Below are 20,576 nucleotides of genomic sequence, written 5' to 3' on the forward strand. Positions count from 1 at the left end.
TCACTCTTAGAAATACAGATATTTTTCCAAAAAAGCCAGAAAACTTCAGACCCTTTCTCCACGTTGATTCCTTGGGGCTCGAAGCTATCTAGTGGCAGAGGTTCCTTCATTAAGCATAACCTGATAATGATGTGCTTTGTCAGAAGAGACCAGAAAGATGCCTCCCTGACCATACCTGTGGGACCAAAACACAAACAGCTTCTCTGTTAAGGGCAGAGGAAAGCAGTGCTGCACACCCACAGACAAGGGCTGGGCAGAGACCCATGCCGTTACTGCTCTGTTGGCAGAATGTGCTGTGAGGCAACCCACCCTCAGGGAACCAAATGAAACCACCCTGGGGGAAGTGATGTTCACTGCACCTTGTGCCTGGTAACTGCACCTGCACACCCACTCAGCCCAGCACTGTGCCCAGAGCTGCCTTGGGCAGCGCCGAGCCGATGCCACCGGTGCCCAGCACAGGCGATGTGCTCACTGCACAGCTCATCAGCTCCACACACACCTCACTGGCTGGAGGTGAAGACACAGGTCTGCTCCATTCCTCAAAGAGTGCCGGGGAGTGGATGATACGGCTGCATCACTCGCATCACTGTGGCCTTGCCAGCACTGCTAGGAAGGCATTCCCTGTACCTGGCCCCAGGTGTGGAGCTGGTTCCGTTACAAACTGCCATGCTATTGGCAGCATCTCCCCCATCCCCAGAAACCTGCTGGTATTGGTTTGGGTTTGTTTCTAAGACATTTCTCAGCATTGTGGTTGTACAAGAAGCTGAAAACTCACATTTCAAAACCCCAACCCAAAGGACAGGTGCTGCCGTTGCTGTTCACACAGCACCACTAGAAAGATAAACCTGTCCTGGGTTTCCTAGGTCTTCAAGTTTCTGAAATGGTAAGCAAGGTTCCTGTTTCAGGCTGCGCTGGGTGGCAGTGTTGCAGAGCTGGGTGCTGAGGAACAGAGCTCCCTGCAGAGCCAGGGAGAAGGGTCCTGCTCCGCACCCTGCCCAGCGCGGCAGCATGGCTGCACCAGCACCCCTCTGCTCAAGGCAGGACCTCTGCAGCTTTCTGAGCTGTTGTGGCTGATGTAGGGATCTTAACACAGCTTCCTAATCTCCATTTGACATGTTTAACACTTTTTTTTTTTTTCCTAACTGGTAGTGCTGATAGATGTTTTTCTTTATTTCTTCCCCAGAAAGACATGGAGCCCAGGGGGAGGCAGCCCACCCGAGAGGCACTGAGTCCCCCCACGGAGACCTTTGGGAGCAGGGAGAGCACTGCTGGGGTAGCAGGGGTAAAGCCCTGACCTGGAGCATAGGAGAGCTGCCCTGGGTGCTCTCCCATGCTGTTTTCAGGGCTGTTGCTGCATGTAAAGTGCTGCCAGCGCTGGCCTCCTTTTCCCAGTAACATTTCTGTCAGTGGCACAGTTCCTCAGATGTGGCTTCAGAACCAGGCATGCAAGAAGTGCTTCTGAAATCCTAAACTTTTTCCTAACACCTATTGACTCCATCCCAGGTGTCAAAGCAACGGGTTACACAGCAGACAGTGCCGACACACCATGAGTCTTTCATCTGCATCATCTGGCCAGAAACAGGAGTATCCGCTTTGCTAACCCTCTGGCATCCCTTGTGTGGTTTTTTTGCCAGTGCTCACTAACCAGCCAGCACCTACAGGACCACCACTGGGGAGGAAAGTGGCACACGGAAATATCCTGATAGTCAACATTATCTAAGAGAAATCACATCCCACTGCCTACAAACGTTCTTCCAAATGATGGTTCTTGCCTGTAAGCCCAGCAGACTGTCGAACATAGCTCCCAGTAACACCACACAGCCCATATTGGGTACAGCACGCCTCCCAGCACACCTCCCAGCCAGCTCTGCAACTGTCTGAGCTCTGCAGCCACATCAGAATAGCAAACCTAGGACATCAGCCACTTGTGACAGTGGTAAAGACTTTTGAAGCCCAGAGGAAGACACATACGTTCCTTTCCTCTGTGTAGCTCATTTTAGAGATAAACACATAAAGAACTATCAATGAGAGATCTCCATAGCTACTTCTTGCCTCTGCCTGAAATGAACCACTTCCTCTGCAACTCTTGCCACTCAGAAGACACTTCTGGTTTCCCTTGGCTTGTAGAGATGATCTTTATTCACTTCACCCGCAATAAACTTCTTGTCTTCTAAACTTTCCCTTTGCTTCTAGGGGATGTTTCACATTGGGGCTAAGCCTGGAACCACAGGTACCTTAGGACACACAGTGGGACTTGGGTTTTGGTCAAGACAGAGAGAACCTGAAGCTCTCTGGAGTATCCAGACTCCCAGTGCTTGCTTGGGAGGCCCCTTGCTGTGTTAAACTGAACCAGAGCACACACGACATGCAGAGGACCACCTCTTGATTCCCTGTGTCATCGCAGGGAACCAGGCTGATCTGAAAGCGAAAACAGAAACACTTTACAAATGCTAAAGGGTGCACCAAGGAGCTGTACCATTGCTGTCTTCCAAAGCATTGTGAGACACATGCAGAAAAAGGTAGGACACTGCCACGGCCTCCGCAGCTGTCCCTTGAAAGGAAAGCCACAGGCACCTTCGTCAGCCTAACTCCTTGCGGGATACCACAGCAGCAACGAGCATAGACTTCCAGGGCATTTCACTGGACTTCCTTCTGTCTCCTTCATCCTCCAGCTTTGAAGGTTGCTGTCAAATGGAATTGAGCTTCCTTCCCCCCATTACTCACCAGCAAGAAAGCATCTGCCCTCAATGCCTGCATTAATGCAGCACTATGATACAAAACAAGGGTCTGTCTGCCTCAGGGAACACATTTCAGAACCAAATTTTTACTGAATGGCTGCTGGAAACTCAAGATGGAAAGGAACCTGCTTGCTCATCTTGGCTTTGCTCCACTGGCTCAGAGTTCATCTGATCACCTGCACCATGCAGAAACACTTGATACTTGCTCCTCCTGCACCAGCACTCTGCTTCTCTCGCCCCTGGACACCCACCCAGAGCTCCCCACCCAGGCAAAACCAGATCAGGCACTTCTTAGGGGGCAGAGGAAGGGACTGGGGCTCACATGCTGTGAAATCCTAACCCTGACTCGGCCACGAGGTCCTCACATGGCCTCAGAGACTTCTTGGCTTGCAAGTCTCTGTTCTGTCTGCGAGAAGAGCTCACCCTATTACCAGGCAGCTGTAGCATTTGGATTAGTTACACGCAGACTGCTGAGGCAACGAATAATGCACAGCACCACGCTCTCAAGTGTCATTTGAGGGAAAACACACAAAACACAAACACTGACAATGTGTGTGTTTGTAGAGAGTCCTCTCTCTAGCTGCCTCCTGCTGATGAAACGGGTTGTGCTACATGATCTGCTGCAGGCAGTTCTTGCCTCCACAGTCCCATTACCTGCTAAACCACCACCACCTCCTTAACTGCTGAGTCCAGTTAAATCCTAGCCTCAGATTTAAAGGGGGTGGGAGAAGCAACATGGAAGTGAGCACTGGAGACACGGACATGTGCTTTACAAATCTCACAGTTTATTCTTCTCTGTGCAAATCAGTGTTACTTAACATTACTCACATTTCACAGTGCAGGGGGCAGAAGTGATTACAACACTGCTTAAGCTGCAGTTCAGTGGGATCGTTCCGAGTCCTGGATCCCAGGCAATCTTCACATACTGATGATCTGGAATAGAAAAGAACTGCACGGCCAGCATTTACTTGTAATACAAGCTACCACCACAGCATCTCCAAGGAAAGCCTGCTTTCCTTCTCGGGCATCACAGCATTCATGGCTGCATGCAGACTCCAAGCATTTACAGCCAATGGCATACAAAAAGTTTATGGCACAGTTTCCAAGTCAGAGCTAGCAAAGACAGATGACAAAAGAGCAAACGATAAGCTCTTTTCATAGCCACTTTATCTCACATAGGACAAAACAGAATGAAGTTCAGCAGTGGAAGGGAAAGCTGGTCTCTAGAGTAAGAGGGTAGGGTCCCAGCACAACGAGCAGCGCCCACAGCCCACTGGCTGCTCCACTAGTGATCAGCACTGGGACAGAAGGAACAGGAGATGAAGCCAGGCAGCTCTAGCACTTGGAAAAATTACTGAAATCCTTGTATATGACCAACAACAGAGACCCTTGGGGATACTGTGCAAAAGTAGCTCATACCAAATACCAGGAGGTTATCTGAGGACACAATCATGCGTGACATGGAAATTTCATTGTGCAATATTAAAAAAAAAAAAAAAAGAAACATGTCACTTAAAGCACCATTCCAGAGCTCCTAATGGCTGCACAGTGCCCCATCACTGTTCAAGTGCAGAGAGAATGAAACCAAAAAACTAATTTGGGAAAGCAAGAGCAGCTCTCTCGCCAGCAAGGAGGAGCCTAGCATGGGGCAGTGACATGAGGGAAGGAGGAGGACGGCTGGACAGAGTCTGTACCAGTTGAGGAGTTCAGGCCCTGGTACCTAAGGTAGCAGTCAGAGGACCCAAATCTGTTTGCTACATCAGATTCCAGCCTGTCTCACAAAGCTCATCATCAGGGAATAGAGAGAGGCTGCAAGTCCCAGCATTCACAGGGACTGACTGAGAGACAGCGCAGACCTCACTCTTTATTAGAAAGGTTTTTCCCTGCCCAGCCTGTCCACAGTCGCTGGCTCTGGCAGCTCCTGGCCACAGTGCTGGAAGGGAAGAACCCTTCTTTGAAGGGATCTGACCACCCCGAGGTAGGTAACGAGGCTGTTCACAGGCAGTGTTGCTGTTTTCCTGGAAAGAGCAGACAGTTCACACCACAGCAGAGCTTCCTAGGAGTACCATGAAAACAATGGAAGGCTGTGACTGACCCATTTTCAAGCAAATAGAAAACTGCTTTTGTTTCCCATTTTAGTTTTGCCCTTCAAGACATCTCACAGCAACCGCTTTGCTCTGCTATTAGCAGCCTGTCCTTGTAAGGAAAAGCAAGAGCCCATTAATGAGCCAAATTTATCACTGGGGGAACTCTGCTGACCCAATTACAGTAGCCACATATTTGTCCCATATGCCTCCTCCACAGTTAAAAGGGAAATACCTTTCAATTTTAATCAGGACAGCAGGGAATATAAGGAACAAGAATTATGAAAAAAAACCCAAAAAAGCCATGGTGTTCTCAGCATCCCACAGCACAAGACTTGAAGCCATAGCCCAAATTGAAAACACATGCATCAACAGGGGAAATGCATCAGCAATGGGTGCAGAACAGCCCTAAGTCAGCTCTAACCTGTGCGTACGTATGAGCACTGGAAGGATGCCTGAAGGACAGCCGTTTACAGGGTGGCTCCGGGGATGTAAAGCCAGTCAGCAATGGCAGTGGGCAAGTGAGTCATGACTTGCAACCTTACCCACCAGTAGGTCTCCATGGGATTGTAACGGTTGTTCGGGTGCACGGAAGTGAGCGCATCAGTGATGTCATTCAAGACCAGAGACATGTCCTTCAGGCCACTGTTAACGAAGGACTTCATAAGGGCCACATGGCGAGCAAAATACTCCCTCCCATAGTCCTTCCGCACAGTGTCGCTGGCCCCACTCCACAGTGCCTCAGCCTGCTTGTCGATGCCGTCCACCGTCAGGATGCCTGTCGCTGCCACGAAGTTACTGGGCTCAATGAGGACGACTCTGACACCCCAGCGGTACATCTCCTGCCGGAGGCAGTCAGAGAAGGCTGCCACCCCAAACTTGGAAATGCAATAGCAGGAGCGAGATGGACTCACCATCCGTCCCAACATGCTTGTGATATTCACCACACGGCCTGGAGAGAAAAGAGCAGGGAGAATTTATGGGTTCCAGAGGCAGCAGCTGGAACATCTCAGTAAAAAGGTGCTTTGCTGCATGATGCTGATTTGTAAAGACTGAATCTTGAAGGGGTATCCAAATACCATGTCAAGGAGCTTTTCTCTACTGACTGAAGCAAGGATAGCCCCTGCTCTGACCTCCTCCATGGATGGTGCACGTCTGCCTCTGTACTAAAAAGGATTTACAAAGCATACAAGACACTTCCCTCCAAATTTCCAAGTAGTGAAGTACGCAGATCCTCTGAGGTTACCAGCTGTGTGCTTTGACATCACTGTGCCCAGCTCCCGCACCTTGCGAGAGAAGCATTAGAGCTCCCAGCTAGCAGTATTACAAGCTGGAGAGCACACAACACAGTGTGATGCCACACAAGCATTCTGGTTCTTTCTGGCAGCCCATCTGCAGCCACTCTGCCTAGCACAGCTACGTGCTTCTAGACCTGAGCTGGGTGGCAAAGAACCAATGGAGGCTTCTCTGAACCTGCAGCACAAGCAGCACAGCCTGCTCACCCAGCTGGCCAGCCAGGAGTGCCTAGAGTGCTGCATGACTGGGGCAAACAGAGGAGAATTGATGTGCTGCTGTCTACGGGGCAGCAAAGAGCAATTGTCCCCACTCCCACCGTCAGCCCACGCCAGCCCCATGGCAGAGCTCCAGCAGCTTCTGCTGGATCATGCACTGCATGGGGCAGTGACAACAGTGGCCACTTCTCTCGGGGTGGCTCTGTCCTTCCCCCACACAAGATGTGTGCAATTATGGTTTCAGATGCACTTACGAACAGGCCCTTGAAATCTCACCAGCTATTTCTGCAGAGAGGATTTTCACAGCCGTGGAGCATGACACTCTTCTGCAGCTTGAAATTTTAGCTGAGAAACAAGTGGGTGGCTCTGCTCTCTCATTCCAGACCTAAGTGCAGATTGGAGAACCACCTGCTGACGTGATGGCTAAACTACCTTTTGTAGTGAGATGGGGCTTGTTTAACTTTCTAGAAACACTATCTGAGTAATCTTCTCAATATAACCCCTTTCTGTCCTCACAGAACGCGCAGCTGTGCCAGCATTCTCCCACACATGCTAAATAAAGAAGCTCTTCAAAGTTCTGCTCATACTTTTTTTTTAAATATAAAACAAAGACTTGAGAATACTGTTGTCTTTTAAGATATCTAAAATGGCTGTTATTGATTCCCATTTATTCCTCCACTACCACTCCGCAATCATCTGTGAATAACATGAAGGAAGAGGATTCAGTTACGCAAACGTAAGCGCTTGGTGGACTCTGGAGGCCAGGATTATGTTGTCTGGCCTCTAGTCACTTTTTCTAAAGGTGGCCTGGAGTCCTGTGTCATATCTGCCAGCACTGCACTAAGGTCTCTGATATCCTGGGCTGTTTAAGATAACAACCTGCTGTGCAGATGTCCAGACTGCTCCAAGAGTGGCCCGTACTACCAAAAGCTTACACAGCATTTTGAACTCTGCTGTCTAGTTTGCCTGCATGCCTCAGACACCCTCCTTGGACTGCACAGGCATTCCTCAAAGCACAGTTGAGTCATGATTTTTAGATACATGTCTTTGCTGGGCTGCAAAAGCCACACTACCCAGCACGTACCTTTAGCTCTACGAATGAGGGGCAGGAAAGCCTTTGTCACCCTCACGGTGCCCCACAGGTTGATCTCTGCCACGTTCTTGTAGTTGTCTAAACTCGCAAATTCCACCTCTCCAAAGGTCGAGATGCCAGCATTGTTCACCAGGCCCCACAGACCTGCCAACAAACACATGGTAAAGAGTGGAATGAGGAAAAGTGTCACAGAGAAGCAGCTTTCCTTGTTGTTCAATGCAACCCAACTCCTTGACAAAGAACTGGGCATTTTAGTAGAAAAAAGTTGTAGATAAAAGGCAAGGAGATGAAATAAACTCTTGATATACCAGAAGTGAAGCCAGTGGGGCTTGTTTAGAGCACCAGGGAGAGTGATGGGGTCACACAAGCACTGTCTCTTGGAATGTCTCCTCTAAGGTCAAATTCAATCCTGGGGCTTTGTATGGTTGGATCTGGCTGACCCTCTTTTATGCCTCCTGTTGGTCCCAGGTTTGTCTTCACTCAGTGACTTTATCATAGCTTTTGCAATTTGGAGGAGGCTGGACTTTCCCTCAATTAAAAAAAAATGGAAGGAAAACAATTATCTTAGATTTCTAAATCCCCTTCACAACTCTGACTCACTGTTTCAGAGAGTGCATGGTATTGATCTGCAGGTTCATGGCCCACTTAACATCTCCTGTATTTTAGTCCAGCTGTTCGGGTTTTCCCAATCCTAACTATAGCAGGACACGGCAAACTTACAACCAAAACTTAAAACTAGAATTTTAAAATTAACATCTTTTGTGCATGCAGTCTTGTCAAAATGAAACTGACTCCACTTACCAAGAGCTTCTGCACTGAGCCCCTAACATGTCCAGGTCTTAGGACGTCACCAAGGACTTGACCCTTTGAAGTCACTACTGCAGGAGTCCCAGTGGCAAACATTTGTAGGACTTTGTTAATTTGCTGGAGCATAGGACTATGCAGCCATAAACTGCAGGAGGAACAAATAGAAGAGCTGGAACAAAATAACAGAGTTGCTCCTCATTTGATGTCTTGCCATGTACCATGGTTATTTTTCGCTGTGTAAGTACCCCGTTGGAGTCAAGGCTCCTTTCTACTCCCTGACCTTCCTCTTACCACCATGGTGCATTTAAAAACACCACCACGCCCTTGCAAGACTGGCTCTCTACTCTCCCACCAGCCCTAGTAACCCTGCCCTGGAACCAGCTACATTCCTTTTCCCTGAAGGCTGTTGATCAGCCATGTACAGTGGACCTGAGAAGGTTCCACCCAGTGATAACAGTGCATGAACCATTCTCTCATGGGCTGTCCCAGAATGGATTTGCCTATTTGTCTCTCATAGCTGCCACCATTCCTGCATCTCCCAGCTCTCACATCCCAGCACCCCTTTTGCCCTGCATGCCTGTCTCTGACAGACAGTGGTGAATACTGCTCCAGTTCACTGGTCTGCAGCTCTGTCCTCCTCAAGAACAACCCTTCCCCAGCCCCCACCAGGCCACAACAGCCCCGGGGCTGTTTGGGATAACAGCAAAGCTGTGGCCTGCAGCAAAAGTCAAGAAAACATCTTGCTCAACTATCCTTACTTACGTTTTTATTAATTCAAGTTTCAGGTAGTTCTACTCCTGCTCTGCCCGAGTAGCCTGCTGCTACTGCACTTACTGAAGCTGACAGCTTTAATGGGTGAAGACAACACCGAAATTCATACCCATCTGGCAGCCAGCACATATCTCAGCCTGAATGGGGTCCCCTGCGCTGCTGCAAAGCAGGTTCTAATCGTTCGCAGGACCATGAAAACAGGGTGTCTGACAGTGTATTTTCACCAGTAACAAAAAGCTATGCAGAGAAAATTTGGCAGGGATTTACCAAAGACCACAAAAGACTTAAATTGTCAGTCCCAAACTGACCTCTGCAAAGTATTCCTGAATCTATATTTCTCTACAATGATTTCCCATTTCTTGGGTTGTGAGGTTAGATTCAGGGCCGTTCATGAAAACATTAGGTCTTTTCCAACCTTAACGATTCTATGATTATTTACAATAGTTCATTCTTGGAATGTCATTGCTCATCGATCAGGTCATGTTAGGTACAGAACAAAGTGCTGATACGCACCTGGTCACGGGGCTGTTTGCTGGACAGCTGTGTGTTTACTGAGCAGAGCCTTATCACCATTATTTCTCTACTGTCAACAATACAGTGGGAACTGCACAAGACTGAAAACAAATAGGGGCACTCCCATTGGAATGAATTTAGCCTTATGTACACAGCACAGTGAGAAGAGGTATAAATGTACAGCACAAGAACTGTTCTGCACTAGCTCTGAGGCCACACTCGCTGTGCAGCAAGGCTCTCTGTGTAAAGCACCTCGACCTCAATGGTCTCTTATGTTCCAGTGCTTTTTATTGAGCACTATTTATTGGCAAGCCCCAAACATCAGTCATACTGATGCACCTCAAAAGAAGCCTTTGCTGCTTTGCACACTGTGCTGCAGCAAACAACTACAGGATAAGGCTCTCAAGAGCAGGAGAACCAGTACAACTTGCTCATCAAGGATGCAAGACTTCTCCGTCCCTGCTACACTCAAGGTTTTGCAAACACTGCTGCATTTATAGAAGCAACAGAGCTGCTCCCTTACAAGCTTTCACTCAGTGGGAAATGGCTCCGTGCCACCACTGCTGTTGCTGGGCTCTTCAGGAAAAGCTTGAGAAGCTGTGAAATGCGTGACGAGGGCTGGGTGATTGCGTAGGAAGAAAAATCATGCAGAGAGAACATGTGTGGGAACAGAGCCTGTATGTAACTCTGTTATATTTCACATGCTTGTTTTAGAAGGAAGGGTGTGCTCACATAATTTGCATTAAGACATCTCTTCCCATGTGGGTGTCACACCAAGAGCAAGACAATTCTCAGTGACTCTGGTACAGCACTGCCTGACTGCCAGCCACACACTTCACAGGCCTCCAGGCCTGTTACCCCTATTTTGGCAGGGCAGAGAGGGAATGACCTGGCCAGTGGATGGCCTACGCTGTAGGAAGGATTCTGCGAGCACAGCAAAGAGTCAGCTGTGCTGGAAGATAAAAAGATGCCCACACACCTTCCTCTGGTTCTTTCAGGGTCCTCTTCACAAAATCCACAGCCTGAGCCACCTCCCGGTCACTGCATACATCCAGCTGTAGCATTTGCATGCGATCTGACTTCATGTTCTTCAGCTCCCTGGCTCCGTCTCCATTCTCATCCTGCTCAGCAGAAAAGAAAGATGTGCCACTAGGACTGACAAGGAAAAATAATGTAGGTTGGGGCCACACATGTTCACATGGACAGGAAATAGAAGCTACTGAAGTTGCACACAGAAGCGTAAACCTGGTGCACAAACAGGCCCGTGAGCCACACGAGCCAGTATGCAACCCACTGCCATCTTCCTATTCCCTCCAGCACAGCCCCTGTATCCGCAGCAGTGACCCACTGCTCCTAGGGGCCACAAAGCCCCTGCTGTCAGCTCCTCATACAAAGGGTTTCACATCTGTAACACTGTCAAATACTGTGCCAGCCCAGGATAGCTGTGCGTGACTCCCCACTGCCTCAGCCTCCATGCTCTGCAGGTAACATAGCTAACACTCGTACAGAAATCAGAGTCAGATTTTCTAGGCTTAAAAGCAAAAGGCTAATTAGGTACTGCACTCATTCCAAAACATTGCCTGGCTGCTAATGTAACAGCATTGTCAGATCACTCTGAAAACAAGACAGCAGGGACACCTTTGGCATGCCTAACAGCAAATGGTCTGATGCCACAGAATACAGCAGGAAACATTTACAGCTGAACCTATATAATAATAATATTTTGCTCTTACTACACAGCAGAACAGGATGCACAGTGGAGATCTGCCACACAGCAACAAGATCACAGACACAAGGCATGAAAGATTCTGGCTGAGGAAGCAAGAACAAGTCAACAAGTCTTTTTTTTTTTTTTTTTTTTTTACACACTATAGGTAATATGAATGTGATGGCTCTGCTTTCCTTTCTATCATCTTTTTTTTCCTCCCCATTGCTCTCATTAGAGATTCTGTTACTGCTGTGGGAAGTTTTTTTTTGTTTAGTCAAACCTAAACACAGTTCAAATTTGAAATTTTACCTGGTCACTTCCAGACAGAATTGCTGTCTAAGGCTTACAGCCTTGCTCAGGTGGTATACAACAAATAAAAGCCAATAGAGCACAGATTAGCCACGCAGCTCCACAGCAGGCTTGAGATTTAATTCACCAAACTACTGCCTGAATCACAGGCTCTGCCTTGTTAGGGAGGAAAAAGTTATGAATTGGTGAGTCACGATGCCTGGCTGCCACTCTTCCTTTAGCACTTGATACCAACTCCCACAGCACAAGGGCAAACAAGGTGAGCAACCCTCCCACAGTCACCTGCTCAGCTGCCTCTGCAGCCAGGCTGATATAAAACCCATGTCACTGCTTAGTTTTCTATACATATCTCAGGCTATTTAATGAATATAGTATAGAGTATCTCACCTCCACCTTCAGCCCAGTGAACAATGATGTGTAAAAAGAGCTGAAACGTCCATTTCAACCTTGAGGAAGGCAGACTAGCTCTTTTAAAAAAATCAATATATAGTTACATCAGCATGACGACAATAGTAGGAATGAGTTTCTGGCCCTATGGCTGCATAGCATTTCACAACTGACTTATTTCCAGGTATCACAAAAAAGGCCAATAAAGACCTGAAGCTTTCTAATGCATATCAAACACAGTGGTATGCTGTGTCTAGCCCTCTTATCTAGCCACAAAAAGAATCTCTAAAAGTGGCATTACAGGTAGTTAGTAACATGGTCACCAAAATATATTCCTTTTGAAATGGGCAAGGGTTGTGTGATGCCTCACTATATTTCTGAAAGATGTTCTTGCATCTCACAGAGTTGTACAAAGCAACTTCCAGATACTTAACAGTGAATAAAGCGGAGCTAATTCACCTTGTAAAGAGAGAGATTTACTGTATCTATATAGAAACAAAAACTTAGCTATATCTGTACTCAAGTACCAGTTGTCATTTCAGAGCACTGAGAACAAAAAAAAAATCTTTTTTAATCTTTCATAATGCTTATGAACTAAACAAGAAATATTTCCACTGTTTTTGAGAAACAAAGTTACCTTCCCAGCTACAATTCATTCATTGTTGACAAAAAGATACTGATTTTGGAAGACTGACTTCAACATGCAATTATCAATTGGAAACAGTTTTCATAGTTGCAGACACCACCTCAGCCACTATTTAACTGTAAAACAAACAGCTTAAGTCTTATGTCTTCACAAATGAAGCAGCCATGTATTTTTATGGCAAGTGAACATCATCTTATGTTCTGTGGCCTTCAGGGGCTGCAAGCACATTCCCTGTTCAGATACCCCCTTGGTACTTCCTCCTTGTATTTTAAACAGTAGATTTGCTGGCTGGGAAAATACCTGAAGCAGTTCCCATGTGAGCAGCTGTCCTCCCTGGGATGGCCTTCGTGGCCTTGGGATGCACCAGCAGGAGCCACGCAGTAGGCTGTTGAGCTGAGCGGGATAGCCAGGTGGACCCTGTCAGCAATGGCCCCATCGGTCCTGCAAAAACCCTCTTCCTCTCCTTTTGCTGTCACTTTTTTTTTTGTGTCTGACTTTTCGCCTCTCAGAGAACCTCCCGGCTTTCCTTTCCCAGTTCCATCAGAGTTGAAAGCTGCCCTGCTGCAGTCCACCCTGCTGCCGAGGAACTCTCCAGAGAGGTCTTCAGTGGGACTTTCCCATTTCCCCCCCAGCTATCTTATTTCCCCCGGTTATCCTGCCCTCACAGCCCGCTCAGCTCTGGCTGCCCACCCCACCCTCTGCCTAGCAAGGGCTGCTCCTGGGCAGGGAGCCCAACAGCCACACACACCCTGTCCACCCAGCAGAAGAGCCTTGCTCCAGCTTTCAGCTGCTTCCCCTTCCCCTTGCTCACTCCTCTCCTGCTCTGCTTCACAGGATCCTGATGCAGCTGGTGCTGAGGGACAGGCAGATCACAGGTGCTTGTTAGCAGAGAGCCCTCCTGTAACTGGCCAGCAATGGCCTTTTCTCAGGAAAGCTCATTGGATTCATTATTAGGTCCTGGCAAGCACTTGGGCACCCACAGCAAGATGTCAGCGGGAATCAGGAAGCCACAAACACAATGCTGAATGCCCGTGGATCCAGCCAGCTCACTGTCTGCGTCAGTTCCCCCCTCGCCTTGCTGCTGCCTACCCACCCATTCCCTTCCTGTTTTTCCTAGGTAGAACACCTTGTATTTGTCATTACCAATTTCTATCTAACTGATTTCAGACGCCATCTGATCTGTCAGGATCATTCTGAACCCTATTCCCCAAAGTGCCTGCAATCCTCCCTGCTTAGCACCATGCACATTTCTTTCCAAGTGAACCTCTATTCCAGGGGGCACTTCCAAGAAAATTTCCCTGGGACTGAACAGCAGCCACAGGGTCAGGGCATAAGTTTCCCCTCTATCATGAGGGACTGCGTCAAAACCCTTATTCAGGATACATTTATTCCTCCCCCTTTAACCACTCTGCTGCTTAGGCAGAATGAGGTCAGACTGACCTGGCACAGTCTGTTCCCAGTAAACTTACAGACTGTGTATCACACTATGATCTATACATTGTAAAATTGTAAGTTCAGTGTATCACAACTTAATCTAGCACACCGAAAGTGAGCTGCCTAGTTGGCAGTTCCAGAGGTCCGTCTTCTTTGGGAAGGGAAGCACAGTATCTGCCCTCTTCCAGCCTTCTGGAAATCCTCTGGCCTCGAGGTGCTCCTGAAAATGTCACCCATGGGGCAGAAATCACAACAGCTCATCATTTAAATGCTCTTTGCTACATTTCATCAGGCCTGGTGAACTTGAACACATCAGAGTACGTAAACATTCCCTGCTCTCTTCTCTTGCCTGCACTCCTCATGAAAACTGCTGGCAGTATGCATCCAAAAACAATTTATCCTTTGTTTCAGTAAGGTCAAATAATATAAGACAATTATTACTTCAACTTTTCTGTACTTTCTACTTTCCAGGTATTTTGTAATCAATTTCTGTGTGTTGTTCCATCTTAATCAGAAGTGAAATCTCTTTTGCCCTCAATCCTCTCCACTTCTATCCCAGTCTGCTTGCAGTATTCTTGTTATTCCTGTAGCTTTATTTTTGTGTCTCTGATCATTGAAAACCTCCTGAAGCAGCTGACAGTGTACCATCCTGTATTTAATGCAAGAGCTTTCCGTGGTGGGTAGTACAGCAAGGATCCTTTAATTCTCAGTGTAAAAGCATGCAAGTAACTGATGATGGAGTAACTATGTGTGAACTAATAGCCTGGCATCTACTCTGCAACAACTGCCCCCATACCTGCTCTGACCCTGCAGTGAACCTACAGCAGCTTACTCTTCTTTCATGGCAGGGTAAGTTTCCTTGCATTTGTCATGAGCAGCCACATGCACACAGCCAGTTACCATAAGGCAGCTGCATCCTCAGCCACACTGCACGTGCACCCTTTCACTTACCAGAAATAATCACACATATGCTCATACCTTGTTCTTCACAAGTGGTCTGACCCAACGGCTCCCTGCCTTCACTGATGTTTCCTGCTTCTTTTGGATCCACCATCCTTTTCTGCAGACACTATATGCTTCCTTTTCTCAGAGCAGGCAGCTCTAAGTTTATAAGCATTTTCATCCCCAGTGCCATTAGATTTTCAGTAAGCTCCTGCTCATCAAATTTTAAATTCTTAGGCTACTATCTCTTCAACCAACACAAGGCTGTTCCTTGAGGATGATGGCTGTCCCAAGAACTGTAGAAAGTATTTGGCTGTATCACTTTCGCAACAGCTACACAGGTAACTGTGTTACCACCAGACCCTGACCTTCATGTGCACCTAACAGGAGATACAACAACACGAACAATCCAGAAGAAAAAAAAACACACCTACAAGTGAAATCCTAGGGCACCAAATCCAGACCTCCTGAAAATTTATTAACACACTGAACAAGAAAAATCACATTCTCTCCCCCTTCTGGGTCAAGTGCTCATCAATCTCCCGAAAGTCACTTGCAGATCAACTATGACTGCTGATGCATTTTCCACTTCCACACTGAACATAAGTACTGACCCACAAAAGTTTTAGCTCTGAGTAAGAAGTTGCCAGGCCAGATCAGAGGGGGATGCTGAGAGCTGCCCGGCCATTCTGGGACAGGTAATAATCTGCGATCAAGAAGTAACATTTTTTTTTAAATCAATAAACAAGCAATCAGGGCTCACTCTGGGAGCACTTATTTTCTTTACGTGGCTTCAAATGGAGACTGTCCCTCTCTGCTCTGCACTAGCGTGCTGCCTTCTGAACAGCTCTCAGACCACCCTATCTCCCCTCTCCTTTCTGTTCCCTACACCTGCTGCTCAGCAAAGCAAGTGCCTGACTTGCTATCACCACAGAGACAGGCATCCCAAAGCAGCGCATGACATGATTGCTGAAGGATTTACAGAGCCTCCACATGGAAATTTCCAAATAGTGGCAATTTTCCAACAGGACTCTCTTGCTCTCAAGTTACACAATATGTCAGCTGATAATAACTTTCCCTTCTGGTGTGGTGGAAAAATGTAACCTCCGCTGAGACTGCACAAGCAACAAGGACCACCTTTTCCTGTTTGTTCTTGCCCTCCACACTACTCAAGAATCTGTGGTCATCACTCCCTGAGCACCTGTGCAGAAATGGCCATCTTCAAACAGAGAAACAAGTAGGTATGAACTGACTTTGAAGAATTCAGGTCAGAAATTACATGAGTTTTGACTATTAAAACATCAAAAAAGCATAGTAAGAGGACTGGGATGCCGGTTCTGCAACCCCTTCTGATTCAGTGTGCCTAAACTGATCTCTTACAACAAGTGATGCCATCTGCCAAACACAGGTGACAGAGGGTGAGACCTACAGATAGCAGAAAGGTACAGAAATCTGTTTATTCAGCTATCCAGAAACTGAATAGCTTCCACAGGAGCTGTAGAAGCACAGTTAGAAGACACTGGAAATGGAATCTGAACAAGGCAGGAGAGGCATCTTGGAGATGAGTTTGAGAAGAGTGTCCCCAAAGGAAAGTGAGAGAACGAAAGATAGCAACAGAGACGCCAGGGCAGACAGAAAGCCATAGCGCCATAGCAGTCTTGGACTATCAGATTTATTGAGTGTTTTGCAACACTGCTGAGAGGCTTCCAGCAGGGAACAGTGCCCTACTGTGCAAGCCACTGTACACACAGGCAGCTCACAGACAGTCCCTGCCCTCCTCTAAGCTCAGAATTACAGGAATGACAAGATGCAACAGGCAGATGAAGCAATGGAAGATGTAACGATCCCTGCCCACTGCACTTTCCCCACATCTTGGACTAGGGTAAACGGAGACTGCAGATGAAGATGCTGTCACTTGAGAAGCATTTTTTCTCCAATCAGAGAAGAATTTTGATTAATATTACTACTCACTGCGAGCAAGCATCCAGCAAATACAGTAAATCCCTTTGTGTGAAGCCGTTTTGCCAAGGCATGTCCAAAACCTTTGTCGCAGCCTGTTATTAGCACCGCCTTCCCTTCAGCCTGTGCGAGGAAAGACAGTAATACGTCAGATATTGCAACACTGCAGGCACCACCAGCACCCACCGACACAGCGCAAGAGCAGCTTGCAGCCCTGCAGCCAGGGCTGGCTAGTGCTGAGGATGTACACCTCCCGCTGCAAGCCACAGTGGGCACATACCTGTCTGCATGCTAACTTGGCTGCAATCTAAACCCAACAGTTTCCATGGAGCTTCTGCAGGGTCAAATAGCGTAAACAAGATGACACAATTCCTGTGTAGAAATGCAACCAGCTCCCAACTACTGTGAAACCCTGAATTTATTCAATTGCAGGTCTATAACAATTTGTGTTGCCTTCATACCCAAGCTACAACAGTAGCTCTTTCTTTCAAGTATCAGCGGCCAAAACACAACATTTCAAAAGAAGTCAGTGATCTACCAGCTCACAGGCATTACAAGAACAGCACAGAAAACATCCAAATGACAGTATGACACCTGCTTGAACTGCACAGCAGCTCTTTTAACTGCAGTGACTCCATTGTCTGTTCCCTACCTGCTCCCACTCTCTGCGGTACTTTCCATGCTGTATTTTAGCATGCAGAAATATGACTACAGGTTAGGGTTTCCTTCTGAAACACTGCAGTCTTAACAGGAACAACTTATCAAATCCTATGGTTCTCTCTTACATTATTATCTTTTGACTGACAGATAAATTGAAAGAGATTTGATGCTCCAGATGGTGTGACACAACAGGCTTGTGATGGATCTGAAAACTGAATCACAAATCCTGAAGAGACTCCCATACTGAAGCACTGCACCTTCACTGTCTGTCTTTGCTTGAAAGTAATCTCTCCCCCCTGCTCTCCTCCCCACATCTGCGAAGCAATGAGCTCGCAAAGCTCAGCCCAGTTTGCAGGCACCCAGCTGCAGTGCTGCACTGCTCCCAACTGAAACCATACCTGTGAGGCAATAACGTGACACTAACGAAGTTCTAGAGAATGCAATAAGGAAGTGAGGTCACTTCCATCTCTGTGGAGAGATATGCAACTAATATTCCCTGCTGCTGTGTTAACAACAGCTGGAGTATGAACATCCCTATTTTACAGTACTTGTGAACGGCACTGGCTTTTTCAGCCCCACTTTTTCAGACAGAAATGGGGCAATCACTAGCACTCTCTGATCTCATTTTGCTGATGAGCATGGTAGTGAAGTGGCAATAAGGAATAATTACAGGGTGATAGTTATCAGAGCATTACTCAAGATATGCAGAAAACAATAAGAAAATGAGCTGCAGCCTGTCCTGTATCTCATGCTGCAGCTATTGCTTTCAAAGTGGAGGGGTGATCTGAAGCTGAAAAGAGAACTGACCAAAAGTCTATCCTGCATTTATCATACAAACACCCACATTAACACTGATTCCTACACTCAGGCAAAGAGCACCCAACTACAGGCTAGCTCTACTAAAGCTCTGAAGGTAGCTACAGCTAAAGGACATATGACAAGTGAAAATTAAATATACTGCACTCAATCTTAGTCTCGTTTTCAGAGACACAGCTCCAGGAGAGATGAAGATCAAGTATGAAACAGATAACAGAATTTCCCAAGGTTACCTCCCACATTAATTCAGTAACCTGGCCCCTGGAGAAGGATTTGACTTTTTTCTCTGCCTTACCTCCTTCAACCCTTTCCCTCTGAAATCTGAAGACATAAGCCTTCACAAAATAAGGATAAGGAGTTATGATCATTTCTAGAGCCCACAACAAACAGAGAAGATGCCCCATCATCAGCCATCATTAGCTGCCTTGCTGGCCAGTCTAATAATGACAGAGCTCAGCTGCAGGAAGTAAAAGCAAATGACTGGGCTGTGTTCCTGTGTGCTTCTAGTTTTAGTTCTCAAGCAGCTGGTTTGCTTTCTCAGGTTAAAAAAAAAAACAAAAAAAAAAAACAACCACCAAGCCACCAAAATGTACACTGAAAGGAGGAGGTTTAAAAATCCTCTCAGCTGTCTAGAATAGCAAAAAAAAAAAAAAAATGAGGAACAATTTACAGTATGAGAAGGTTCCTGTGATTGTTAATTATTTGCTATTATCCTAATTGCTGGTAACAAAACATGTGACTACAGCAGCATGGTTCATAACAGACTGAGGCCCCAGCAGCTCAAACAAGTGTGCAAAGAAAACCCAAGGGGTGTAACAGATCTCCCGACTGTAGCTGCCTCTGTCTTTCTGCCATGCCTGGTCTGACAAAAAGCTCCTAGGGGTGAGAGCAGGGAGTGACCCCATTCCCAGCCAAAAAAGATCCCATCCCAAAAAAACTCCAAATGGGGAAAAGCCCATCCTTATCTTCTGAAACTCCCAAGATAAGGCCTAATGGGCCTAATTCCTGGAATTTGATAAGGTCAGTCTGCAGCTTAGTTTGACACAGTGCTGACACAGGGGGAGAGGACCAGCTATCAACTCTCTAGCAGGCATCACAGTGACCTTAATCAGCACTTGGAGGAACTTCAGGTGTCTCCCTAACCTTTATACAGCGTTCCCAGGAAATACTGCACAGATGGCATTCATGTACAGTGCTGCCAGGCATCCGAGACCTGATGCGAGTGCAGAATAGCTTCTTGCAGTGGAGGTGCTGCTGTAGCATCTGGGCAGAGTAATACTGCCTGTATCCTCCCTGTGTGATCCACTGCACTGGAGTACACATCCTGCATAGTTCAAACAGCCCCACCAAGGAGGCAGCTTGATTTTGACCTGCAGCCAGTGTAGGTCCACACACCTCACTAGCTTTTCCTACTGGGATATGATCACTTTGTTAAATAGTAGAATTTGTTTTACTCATGCAGGTGATCTATCAAAATTATACACATTTATTGCAAAAGAGGCTAAGAAAAATGAAGCTACTTTTTTAGCCTCAGTCTCTCTGGACAATGTGGGAACCCCCCATGCTTGCCCAGACTTTATCTTCTTCTACTGGGTCACTTGTCTTCTGGATCCTATTCCCTCTCCTGACCATCTTCTTGTTGTCAAACAGATTAATTTGAAGATAAGAGGAGTTACAACCTAAACTTTGCTTGCTCCTTTTTTCCAGAGTCAGGAAGTGGAGGTTTTCAGTCCCAGGAAAAGGAACTTAAAATATTCACTACAAGGAAGGTATTTTCTCAGGTGGGACAGGGATGGGGAGTATCAGAGGAGCGGAGAGAATGGAAGAAGCGTGAAGTGTGAGGTTGCAAACCAGCCAAAGCTGTTATCTGTCAGTTTCAGAAGGGCAGGACTAAGCTGGAGGCCCTGGAGCAAAAACATGTTCACTTGCAAGCTTTCCCAGATGCCTGCAGAAAGGGTGTCTGGAGTGCGAGCAAGAGCTAACTTAACTCCAACCCAGTGAAAGAACCTGACACTTAGTGCTATTTGTTAACAGACATAGAAGAGACTGGTTATACAAGTCTGTTCCTTTCACGGGACTTTTTTTTCCTCCCTCACGCTCATTTCCCAGTTCAGAGTACTGGAGCACACTCCACGTACCCACCGGTCTGTGAGCCCTGGAAGTGAAGCGGGGTTTCCCCACAGCGCGGGGCAGCACGG

The 20,576-nt window shown here is 47.0% G+C and overlaps 1 protein-coding gene across 1 annotated transcript; it reads right to left on the reverse strand.

The window, feature by feature from the left end:
- Positions 1 to 5,292: 5,292 nt before the first annotated feature.
- Positions 5,293 to 17,025, reverse strand: LOC104459790 (D-beta-hydroxybutyrate dehydrogenase, mitochondrial-like; the record flags this gene model as incomplete). Its single annotated transcript, XM_010079152.1, has 4 exons — positions 5,293 to 5,774; positions 7,418 to 7,570; positions 10,497 to 10,638; positions 16,915 to 17,025. Coding segments are annotated over 4 exons (888 nt in total), but the record flags the coding sequence as incomplete, so codon positions are not given.
- Between the last annotated feature and the right edge of the window lie 3,551 nt (positions 17,026 to 20,576).

Source organism: Pterocles gutturalis, unplaced genomic scaffold (genome assembly GCF_000699245.1).
Source record: "Pterocles gutturalis isolate BGI_N339 unplaced genomic scaffold, ASM69924v1 scaffold37813, whole genome shotgun sequence".
NCBI classification, from domain to species: domain Eukaryota; kingdom Metazoa; phylum Chordata; class Aves; order Pterocliformes; family Pteroclidae; genus Pterocles; species Pterocles gutturalis.